This window comes from Alosa pseudoharengus, unplaced genomic scaffold, assembly GCF_046254945.1.
Source record: "Alosa pseudoharengus isolate Yale_2024_CS ecotype anadromous, Long Island Sound unplaced genomic scaffold, YU_APseudo_1.1 YU_APseudo_1.1_scf_1, whole genome shotgun sequence".
Classification (NCBI taxonomy): Eukaryota; Metazoa; Chordata; class Actinopteri; order Clupeiformes; family Clupeidae; genus Alosa; species Alosa pseudoharengus.
The window spans coordinates 37,846,254-37,858,753 of record NW_027468564.1 but is presented as its reverse complement, the minus strand read 5'-3'; the positions used below and the strand labels follow the sequence as shown (position 1 = coordinate 37,858,753).

The following is a 12,500-nucleotide window of genomic DNA, read 5'->3' as shown; positions in this document are numbered from 1 at the left end:
CCACAATAATACAGAGTGGTTATCTGAGTTAGCCTTTCTGTCAGCTCAAACCAGTCTGGACATTCTCCATTGACCTGACATTGGCCTTCGTTGTCCTTCATTGACTCAGCATCAACAAGACGTTTCCATGACGCTCACTTATGTATTTTTTTTTTGTTGTTGTTGTGCCGTTCTGAGTCAATTCTAGAGACTGATGCCTGTGAAAATCTCAGGAGATCAGCAGTTACAGAAATACTCTATCCAGCCCATCAACCATCAGGCTCAGCACCAACAATAATGCCATGGTCAAAATCACTGAGATCACATTTCACATTCCTCATTCTGATGATTGATGTGAATGTTAAAAATAATTCCGTGGAAATGCATGGATTCCAGTTGCTGCTACTGGAAGAAACTGTAATCCATGCATTTCCACAGAATTATTTTTGGAATCTGATCCCTTATCATACCTGTTCATTCTTACTCATCGCTCGACTTATCGTGACTAAATTCAAGATGGCTGCAAACGCTAAACTTCGTGAAGGTACTGTCTGTATAAATCGTCTTGTAAGTAAACTACCAGTGCTTTTTCAAAGTTCTCAATGTCTTGTTTTAAATGTCAGGGCCCTCGTAAGTCTACCAATGAAGTGTGGAGATACATTGAGCCTCGTAAATGGTGTAAAACAGTGATTTATTTGCATGGCTATGCCGATGCCGAGGCACCACCATTGACCGCCTTGTTGGTAGCATCGGCTAACTAGTGCCAGATTTCGGAGTGCAGGGGACAAGCCGAGATGGGCTATGAGACATACGTTCACACTCGGTATCATGTTTCAAAACACTTTAGGTCAAAATCACACCGGAATTCTCCTTTAACAGAATCAACTGTCTTTGCTAGTAATAATCGGAATATGCAGTGTTCTCAATAAGGCCAGTAATCTGAATAAAGTCCATGCAAACATAGTTAATGCTTATACTGTCTACAATGTGTTTTTGATATATTGTTGTGGTTTACCTGTATTTCAGCTTTAATTCTGAAGGCCAACGACAAGCTAACTTCTGTGGTTAACCTCTACAAAGAGACGGTAGAAAAACAGGAAGTGAACTGCAATGGAGGCACGGGACCGTCTGTTGAGACAGGTGCACTACAAGTCATCTCAGTCAAACATTCAGTCAGTCTGTGCAATACACCATCATCAACAGATCATTATTTACATACAGAACAGAGTAAAATGTATATCTACAATATATATATATATATCAACTTGTATCATCTGTTATTACTAGTTGTCAATAAACAAAATGCAATATGTATACAAAATAATACATAATAAAATGTTATTCAAAGTATATACAAAATTACCTTTGATGTCAATAACGTGTATATACAGTACGTACTAATGTGGAAGAAATAACTATGTTAAGACAAATGCATGAGCTAATCGTTATTAATTATTATAGACAAATTAGTTCATTAGTACCATTAACTGATTTAAGGCCTTTATAGTTTCAGAGCCTGCCAGCCCAATCAGGAGTTACCATCTTATTGATTTCTGTGCTTTTGATGCGTCACAACCAAATTCATCAGCGTCGCCGGCTGATGCTTCTCCTAATCACGGAGCTTCAGAGGACTCCAATGCCCTCCTGCTTTTTGATGATGACATGGTGTCTCTGGGTATTCCCTGCCTCCTTATATGATTTCTCATAAGTTCATTGCTGTGCATATCACACAATGGAGAATAGGGAGGGAAAGTAATCTCATCGCCATCTAGTGGTTGCGTTCCTAGAGTTTAGCGGAGGGGATGGGATTTTTTTTTTAGAAAAAATATATCTCGGTGCACATTGGGATCTTAATTTAATGCCTTACATATGTTAGGCACTGGGGTCACCTCTATTGCTTCAAGTGGTCATACCTTATTTTTAGGATCAGTTGAATTGTTTTGAGTTTTTGTCGTAACATGGTGATAACAAACTACAGTTGCATGTGACGTCACAGGTTTGGGCGCTTCATCTCTAACTGATCAATACGGCAATTTGCTTAACTGGCTTACATATTTTTGTAATAACGGAAGGTGATGTAAACCGCGTGGTGATAACCTTTATGTCTGGATAACTGGTGTTGTGCTTCTACTCACACGAAGAGCTGGCAGTAAGTGTTAAGTGGCAATGCTAACCAGGCTAATAAACAAACCATGCTACCGTGAGTAACGTCGAAGGGTAAAGTCACGTGGCTTTTTTGTAGTTCGTTTATGAAACAAAAGGAGCAATTTCGATTTTTTTAAATAAGGCAAAATAGGGTCTGACATTTTCACAGTTAGAAGATTATTACTGTATAGACACTGAAAAATATTTTTGGTGGATAAGATCGCTGATTTGGCTTCACAGTATTTTTTTTAAAATAGGTCTATGGGACTTAACATTGGAGCTGCTCTTCGATAGGAACGCAACCACTTGGGGCGCTGGTTTTCACTTTCCCTCCCTATATGCACATTAAAGGTACACTATGCAGATTCAGGTACTTTTTGGCAAATGTAAAGCTCCCCCCTAGATTTCGTGATATATTTGTGTTTTACTCTGCCATTGTAAATAGTCTACTTCTTGTGACTTGTTCCCCCTGTACACAATGAAAATGCTTTTGTTGTGGAGGTGAATGATTAGCAACTGGCAAAAACTCCGAAGAGCTATATCTACTGACAATGTAATGTTTCACATTTCTCGAGAGATGATTCGGGCTGCTGTTTATTGAAGTTTTATGGCTGGTTCTCGCATTAGCGACTCGCTACAGCAGCGGTTCCCAAACTTTTTTTCCCACGGACCACCTTTTACATCCTGACTCGGCTCGCGTACCCCCACCATCCGACACATTATGTATAATAACGTAACACATTCTATTGACGCATTCCAGGCATCATGTTTAATTAGCCACCCTACATGATAACAAATAACAAAATCAAAATGTTCAACTGGTCTATGAGCTCTCACGCTAAAAACCGCATGGAGAAAACATTAGACTGGTTAGATAAATCCATGTGAAGCATAGGCCTATATGCCTCATCATACTTTTGTTTTCTTTGCGCAGTCTTTTCTGTCTCGTCTGTCATCCCCCTGTGCTCCGGAGCCACCTCCGCCTTCATCATTCTGCCCCCATCCCATCGTTACCTGTCTCCTGCTCTGTTTCTCTCGCTTCTCCTCTTCGATCGCTTTGATTAGGCCTTTTGGACAGTGTTCCTCTTTTTAGCCAGTTTTCCACGTTTGCGTAGGATTTCCTTTAATTTCACGTTTCCATATCATTATAACCCGATTCGAAATGATGTATTATTTATTAATTAATTAGATTATTAATTGATTAATTGACTAATTCATTAATTAATTTTTAACACCTTTCCGACATTGCCCTGTTTATCTCGCGTACCACCGGTGGTACCACAGTTTGGGAATCCCTGTGCTACAGCATACTATGCTGTTTGGCTATGCTAGGTGAACGATTCCCCTTTTACAAGTTCTTTTACCATCAAATTGGCTTCGTAAAGGTTATATTAAGGTGAAACTCTTGCATAGTGTACCTTTAACCACGCTGTGATCATTAGAAAATCAGTCAGAGTTGTGATCAACGATTAAAAGAGAATGCACTCAAAAAAGAGAGTTTGTGTGTGTATTTATATGTTCTCTGCATTAATCAGTGGAGCGCTTTGTAGCTTCATTGTGCCAATGCAGAAACACTAACCTCCATGTCCGTCTCTTTCAGGGGTTGCAAGCCCCTACCCCTCCCCGATGAGTCCCTCCAGGTCCTACTTTGAGGAGCTCATCGAGGTATGGTGTGCCCACTTGCTGGCTTCATGTTGTTACTTCTTGTGAACTAGTTGAAGACATGAATTCAATTACAATAGCAGGTTGAGTACCGGAGTACCGTCACTACAGTTGAGTATGCACGCTGACTGCCATACCAACGGGTGTTGCGGTCAAGCTGCAGGATTAGTGCCCCGGAGACCTGGGTTCAAGACCGGGAGGGGTCACTGCTCTCTCTCCTCGCTACAAACAGTTACAATTACATTAATACAATTTCATTAGTAACCTTGAGTTTGAAAAAGAGGCTATATAAATATGATGTTGTTTCACAGATATTCAGTGAGGTATGTAATCGTAATCATAGAAAAAAATGGGAAAGGAAAAAGGGTTGGAAATTTTTCACTATTCAGTACACAACAACCATTTAAGGAATGGATGAATCACTAGTAGTTCAGTCTGGGACTGTTTACAATCCTTGTTGGTGATATTCAGTGTGAGGGGAGCATTATGATACGACTTGCACTGTGATTTTCTGTTTCAGCTGGAGGATATCGTCAGCACCCCAGAGCGACCAGCCAACGACACTGGACTTCAGCAAAGGTCTAACGGAACAGGTCCCCTCCTCATTCCGAGGGGTTGTGGAGTAGACTCCATATCCCAGAATGGGTCCTCAGGGTAGGTATTCCTGGAATATGTAGTTTTTATCATCGAAAGAGCTCAGTTATCGGTTGTGTTTGATTTGACAGTCAAGTGGTCATTGACAGTCAATTGGTTATTGGTTGTTGGACATTTCCCCTTAATATATGTAATATATATATATTATTGTATTACATTATATTAGGGCAGCTGTCCAACTCAGACCTGCACTGGGTAACCTGGGTAACCAGAATCAACCCTCTGTGATGTCACAGTCTCCCTCAAAGAATATCCTTCCTCCACTGGACAAGTCGCTGACGGACATCTTTGTGTCTTTAGATTCTGTGAAACCAAGTGAGTCCAATAAAGCCACAATGTGCATGCATATAGGAATGCAATAAATTGGATGGATGGATGAATGCATGAATGAACGAATGAATGAATGAATTAATGAACGAATGAACGAATGAATGAATGAACGAATGAATGAATGAATGAATGAACGAACGAATGAATGAATGAATGAATGAATGAATGAATGAATGCCATACTTTCTGCACCTCACCTCTGCCTCTCCTGTGTAGGCCGGCTGGAGCCAATCACGGTGTACGACCGCTGGGGGGTCCATGTGTGCCTGCACTTCTGCCGCGACAGCCCCGCAACACGCCCGGACATCGCCGTGGTCATCGTCTCCACGGTGAACACGTCAGCACTGCCCATATCAGACGTCCAGTTCCAGGTTGCCGTCCCAAAGGTACCAGCCGACGTTAACGTACTTGTGATTATTAAGTGCCCTTATTTACTTCTACTTTCTATTCTCCATTACACATACATACTTCACATCATTATATCTACACACACATACTACATTTCATTTACTGTATGTATAACAAAGAATTATTTTTATTCTGCATCTTTAGTTCACTACTGATCTGCCTTTATTTAGTAATTTCATACATGCATACATCATCATATATTTTTTATGTTACATTAGATCTAATTCATCACTTTAGATCTATTTTATCATCAAACATCAAATCCAGTAAAGGAACAGCTCTCTCTCTCTCTATCTCTCTCTTTGTCTCTCTGTGTGTGTGTGTGTGTGTGTGTGTGTGTGTGTGTGTGTGTGTGTGTGTGTGTGTGTGTGTCTGAAAATCATTCATCAATGACTATGTTTCTTCCCTGTGCCTATCCATCGTGTGTATGTGTGTCTGACTCATGTGCGATCAACTACCATTGTGAGTCAGCCTGGTTTGGTCTGGCTGTCGTCCCATACTGATGACTCATCATGTCATTGTCACAATGAGTAGTGGTGGGACGGCCCCTCTTTCTCACCTCCTAAAACCAGTGGTTACTCAGAAACAGTGGTGTAGTCTAGTTAGCTGTAGTGGGTAAACTGTGATCAACCCCAAATGGTAATACGTATCCTTGCCTATTTTAAGTGGGTATACTGAGATGGTGATGCTTTTTAAGTGGGTATACTGCATAGTCCTGCGTATCACGTAGACTACACGACTGAGTCAGGCGGCTGCTATTTCTTACCTCCTTTTCTGACCGCACTAAGACCAGACTAGTGGTGGCACCTCCTTTTCTGACTGCACTAAGACCAGACTAGTGGTGGCACCTCCTTTTCTGACCGCACTAAGACCAGACGAGTGGTGGCACCTCCTTTTCTGACCGCACTAAGACCAGACTAGTGGTGGCACCTCCTTTTCTGACCGCACTAAGACCAGACTAGTGGTGGCACCTCCTTTTCTGACTGCACTAAGACCAGACTAGTGGTGGCAGACGGCTGTTCCCTTTCACCTCCTTTACCAGCTCTTGTTCTGACAGGGCTGAAGCCGACACTCTCGTCTTGCGTTAATGACTCATGATAATCATAGTGGTTAATGATTTTGACAAAGTGCTTTGGTTTCTATTGCAGTTTTATTTAGTGTGAGAAATTGGTGGTTTTGACAGATTTTCGCATTGTTTTTGTCATAATTGTAATAATTTCTGTGCGTTTGTGCAGCATGATTGTTATCTGCTGTGAATTGCAGGTGCATTTTGGACCTTGGTGTGCTTTATACATGTTTTTCACGTTATTATTTTTGAGTAGTCATCATAGTTCAGCTTCACCATTTTCTGTGGCAGCCATTTGATTCTCTCCTTCATGCAGTAACAGCGTCTTTATCTTGATTCATATACAACTTCCTCATTACACTAAATCATTCGTCTTTCTTCGTCAGTTTACTCCGTAGCCAAACTTAGTCTCCACTCTCCAACGCCTTTCATTTTTGTGGCACTGACGTGATGCACTAAGGCTTTCTTGGCACCTGTGCTTTCTGGCAAATGTGCTTCGTATGTACAGTACAAACAGACTGCACATGTATGAAAGCACATTTTGCCAGCCACAGGAGAGCTGTCAGCAAGCTGCACAAGTTACGTTAGAGGGCGGGAACATGCATCATTTACCTGATGAAGTGAACACTTCCGCCTCACATGACATGGCACAGTGTGCTAATTAATTACGCTTTCTTCGTACATCTTCCTCTCAGTGGTACAGACAATGGAACCATTTCCCCCTTTCCTCTCTCTATTATACTCCACAGTTCTCATCCCAGTTGCCTGTGACTACAATTTATATAAACTGTGTTTATGAATGAATGAATGAGAGGATGATATAAACATTACACACATCTAATAATTTAACTGGAACTATGACGGGATCTATGCTGCCCTACAAAGCCAAAGAGCAGTATCTGCAAAAATGCCAAACTGAGAAAACAGCTTTTTGTGTTTTTCTTACACCAAGTATAAGCATCAAATTATAAGTAGTATAATTAGATAGATCAAAGTGAGGTGAATATTAAACATTTTGTTTTTTGACATTTAGGCAAAATTTGGTAGTTGTATAGGCTATACTGCGCTTTGCCTTTGCATTACTGCTTATACTTACATGGCCATACAATAACATTTTGCAGTAAGTGTAGCAAGTGATCATAATCACTCAGTTTTTATATTAATTTAGGAGGTACTTACTACATTGTTAGTGAAGATATGCTGCTTGATGCCTTAATAATTGCACAACTCTGTCATTTATAAACATTTATGTAAAAATGGAACAAAATCAATCAGGTATTCTTGTAGACTTTCAAGCAATATTGCATTGCTGCACACCAAAACCTAACCTTTGACACCTTTGCACACTGCTGCTTATATTTGTCAAAGTATATGTTAATTACTTTTTTGTAAAATCTGACTGACTATTTTGAATATGATACATTTACTGGCATTTAATATTGTGAGACTCTTATCATGATAGACACCTAATGTGTGTGTGAGTGTGAATGGTGTGTGCCTTTTTAGAAGAAAGTCCAGGGCCTTTTTTTAGTCCCAGTCTGTCCCTGTACACACACACACACACACACACACACACACACACAGCCTATTAGAGTAAGGGCAAGTGAAACCAAGAAGCAGAATGCAGTAATGGCAAGGGAAATCAAGGCAGTAAGGGCAGATTACTGCCTTGGTTTCAGAAAGGGCAGAACCACTGCCTTGGTTTCACTCTACTTTTCTATACAAACTGCAAACTAAAAATGTAAATTTAGCAGATCATGTACTTCTTATTTGTGCAAAAAAAAAAAAAGTGCAGATACTGCTCTTAGCCTTTGTAGGGCAGTATAATTGAACAAATGAATACGCCATTTGAGTAATTTTTTTGTAACAAGACAGGATTTTGACATGTCAACCTTATTGACTGTTCTCTCTCTCTTTCTCTCTTCTGTTCCAGAGTATGGTGGTGAAGTTACAGCCGGCCACAGGGAAGGATCTCCCCCCATACAACCCTCTGCTGCCCCCTGCCTCCATCTCTCAGATCCTGCTGCTGGCCAACCCTCAGAGGGTAAGACGGCCACCACACACCAACACCCATAACACCCTACGGCCTGTCCTCCTGAAAGAGTCACAATTGTTGGGAGGCACACGACGCCCCCACATACCACGTTGATAATGCAATTCTCTTCACGCGCAGGGTGCACAGGAAACAGGCGCAGGACTATACAAGGCCTATATATATATAGATAGATAGATAGATAGATAGATATAGAAAGAGAGAGCGCTATAAATGAGATGGGTAGCCTGATAAGGTCAGATAATTACAATATGCATTATTTATTGTTACCTAAGGTCTCCTCTGCATTGCAGCTTGAATGTTATTCCTCATAACTTCCTCATAAAGGCATCTTCTAAATTAATAAATGCTATATAAATGTAAAAGTTACAATTAACTGATATTTAGCAGACACTTTTATCCCAAAGCAACACGGACTCGCAATGGCAGGAAACAAACCTGTGTTGTGCAATGTTATAAGTTTGTGATGTTCTCTCTTCTCCATCCGCTATGTTTGTGAGCCAGATGTATATTGCAATATGTGTTTGTGCAGTTTCCAGCTGGTCTTATTGAGCTATGATTTAAAGTACAGTTTATGGCTTTAAATTCATCTCATTTAGCCAGTTATACATTATGCATCCTGTACACAGATAGTGTTAAGGGGGAATTCCTCTTTAAAGGCATTGCTTTATATACTGGACACCTGATGTTAAGTTGTTACATATTTTATGTAATAAGTTTATTACAACATACTGAAGAACTAATGTTAGATTTTTGTGCATGTCTCTGTAGTCTCCGGTACGCCTTAGGCACAAACTGACCCTCAAACATGGTGACGAGATGATCAACGAGCTGGGCGAGATAGACCACTTCCCTGAGTGGTACTCCTGGACCAGGTCTTGACCACCACCACTGCGGCAAGGGAGAGCAGGTGACTGAGGGGCACTGCTTGGGACAGCCAGGGGAACAGACTCCGGAACATGACTCCGATAACAGAATGAATGCTGCAGGCAAGGCAAACGCAATGTGTGCATGTGTGTGTGGAGAAGGGGTTATGGAATGGTAGTATTAGAAATGATTTTGTCCGAAGGAAAGAAGATTAATACCAAGTGTGTGCGTGTGCGTTTGTGTGTGTGTAAAGGAAATTCACTGCCTTTAATGTGGTGGTTGTGTGAAGCCATAGAGATTTAACGCCAAAAAAATGTGTGTTAGTTTATTGTTGCTGTGCATTATCAACAATCTCACTGTGCCAAGCCATTTTTAAAAAATAGTTTCTGCATTTTCCAGACAGGACAGCGGTACCAGCCTTTGATTTTGCAAACCAATGTTTTTATTCAAGAGTTTTTTTTTTTTTTTAACATGGCTGACATCTTTGCACTGCAGTCGTTCTATTTATTTAGCCAAGGTTGTGTTTTGATGTAACTGCTGTCACTAAAGTTGTTTTTGTTGCTAAATTGATTTAGACATAGTGTGTTTTTTGGGTGGTTGTATCTTGGCAGATTATTACTTAGTCTTATGCACTGGTATCCAGAGAAACAAATTAAAGACATCTATGATAAGTCCTATTGTAACATCACTTTGTGCAGTGGTCTAGACAGTGGTATGCCAATTGCATGGAGTTTTGTAAAGGTGCACTAAGTAATTGTGTTGCCAAAACATAAAAAAATGCTTCTGGATTTACAATAATGATGAAGAAACAGGTATGCACACATATTCTTTTTAAACATGTATTTCAAGAAGTTTTTCCATATTTCACTAAGTACCAAAACACTTACTGCACCTTTAATGCATATCTGTGTAGACCACTTATACACAGAGATAAAAAAAATCCCTGTTGATGGACACCTACTGATTATGAAACCATGACTGCCCAATAACTGAACCTGTTCAACCTGTACAGTCGGAATGAGACGCCCCCAACTGTTCATCTGATGGAACAGTCACTGCCAGGATACCGTCAGATAGGTACACTTCTGTTTTAGTTTATACTGAGTCAATTGTTGTTGAAATTGCCTTATTGGACGCAAAATTGCTGTTGGCTGTTTTCAATATGAACATCATCAGTTATTATTTGTCAAGGTTACGAAACAAGGTATTAATAATATAATGTAAATTATCTTTTTTTACTATGTCTGTGCTAAATAAATGTGTTTCTTCTAAAGAAATCCACTTGCTATTCAATCACTATTGAAGGGCCAAGCCCTTGTTCTTGTGTACCCTTCCACTGCACAGACCTTCACATGCTTTACATCATATAACTAAATGTAGATTATGTGCAACAGTAAATGTTGTAGACAAGATGTGCATCATTATACATTTGATATCCTTTGTTGTCCTTCACCAGACATAGATTACAAAGCTGAAGGATGCCCAATTTATTTAGTTTATTTCTTGTGGTCTCTGTATATTGCTGCTGCTGACAGAACAACACTGTAGACATGTTTGTCATTGTATTGGGCTGGTTAAGAAAGGGTTTCCATTGCTCATACTGGTGGTAAACCACTGAAACAGTTTGAGATAACCACATTAACATTGAGAGGTGACTGCAAGAGAAATGGTCTTGATCACAAACGTTATGAGCACCCGGGAAGTTTAAAGGTAAAACCTGTGGCTTTCCACTGTCACCTAATCTGAAACATAAATAATAATAATAATAATTTTAAAACATGTGACTGTGTATCTGTATGAACTAAGTGGAAATCCATCTGGTTTTATTTGCAAGTGAGTTGGGATTGCAACTGAAACAAGACTTGCCTTAGATTTGTAGACTGGCGGTTGCCAAAATCCTTATTCTGATCTGTGAAATCCTGATCCTCAGGGCCTGGTGTAACTGCAAGTCACAGGTCTCATGCCAGTGTGTACTATGAACACTGCATTTATGAGACCAATTTCACACCATTTTATCTCAATTACAATGCAGCAATACTGCAATACAACAAATGTGGTACTGTATGTTAATACAACAAGGACTTATTACAGCAGTTGCCAAATACTAGTTCTGAGGGAACATCATCATCGCAGGTTTCAGGGTTCTCCCTGACCCACCTAACCTGTCTGTGCTTGTACCTGTCTGTACTTACCAGATCACCTGTGTCAGGTCAGGTGTGCCAGGTGAATCCAGAGCAGGACTTGAGCCATGCAGTGGTTGTGGCCACCTGGTGGGACTTCTCCTTTAAGAACATCTGATCAACTGTGGGGGTCTGAAAGTTCAAGTGTCTGAGGGTCTTGTGTGTCATTAAGTGCATTTGTATCCAAGCTGTTTGAATATGTTACGCTCTTTGGGCTGCAGCATATGCAAGTGTGCGTTTACATCCACTATCATACACATTCGAGCTGGCCACTCTCCTTATCAAATGAGAGACGACAATGGGATCAGTAAACAACTATGGGTGCAAAACATAAGGTCATCAGAGCTGCTTTAACAGACACAGCCAATAAGACTGCAACAAAACATGGGGTCATCAGAGCAACTTCAACCGACACAGCCAATAAGACTGCAACAAAACATGAGGTCATCAGAGCTGCTTTAACAGACACAGCCAATAAGAATGCAAATCAATGTAAATAAACCAATTTTATAAACCAATCAAAATTGTATTTAGACTCCATGCGAATCAGGAGTTAAAATACCCTCCTCCAGCAATTTTTGATGCTAATTTGAAGTGTCTCCCCACTCAAGATTTCCTGTTTTATTCCTATTTGCATTGAGAAGTTTGTTTGGAAACCCAGCTATTATTTGAGACACTGATTTTCTATCTTTTCAATCAGATGAGAGAAAGTGAAAACAAAACAACCACTGCGACAGTAAATGAATCGGATAAGAACCTTCTCTCTCATACGCCTTTTAAGGGTCAGTACCCTACTTCAGCGGTCTCTGAACAGGAGCTTTGGATCAAGTCATTTTATTAGTATAATATCGCCCTTGTTTGACGAATAAAATACAGGACGTTATACACAGGGAACAAACACTGGGCACCATAAGTGCCAACAAATCAAAACTCAGACTGGGAAACAAGACGGGGAGGCGGGAGGGTGACAGGAACCCTCCAAATCCCACAATGCATTGCTTCAGAACGGCCTGTGAGGCCAGATGGGAGCGTCCTTTACTCCTTGCGTTGGGAGGAGTGTCTTTATGTGTTTTCTTTTTGTTTTCCTTTCCGACAAAAATGGAAGAAAATAAAAGTGTGTGTGTTTGTCCCGTTGCAGGGGTGTTTAGTCCAATATC

General features: G+C 40.4%; 1 protein-coding gene across 2 annotated transcripts in view; it reads left to right on the top strand.

Moving 5' to 3' along the window:
- The window catches only part of LOC143127326 (ADP-ribosylation factor-binding protein GGA2-like), a 19,332-nt gene extending 9,498 nt beyond the window's left edge, over positions 1-9,834 (top strand). For both annotated transcript variants that reach the window (XM_076288761.1, XM_076288752.1), the window contains exons 10-17: positions 1,006-1,119; positions 1,487-1,654; positions 3,725-3,789; positions 4,307-4,440; positions 4,607-4,755; positions 4,986-5,155; positions 8,177-8,287; positions 9,068-9,834. In XM_076288761.1, the coding sequence (XP_076144876.1) occupies positions 1,006-1,119; positions 1,487-1,654; positions 3,725-3,789; positions 4,307-4,440; positions 4,607-4,755; positions 4,986-5,155; positions 8,177-8,287; positions 9,068-9,178 (1,022 nt within the window). In that variant the 3' untranslated portion in view covers positions 9,179-9,834. The remainder of the gene's footprint in view (positions 1-1,005; positions 1,120-1,486; positions 1,655-3,724; positions 3,790-4,306; positions 4,441-4,606; positions 4,756-4,985; positions 5,156-8,176; positions 8,288-9,067) is intronic.
- Positions 9,835-12,500: the final 2,666 nt, after the last annotated feature.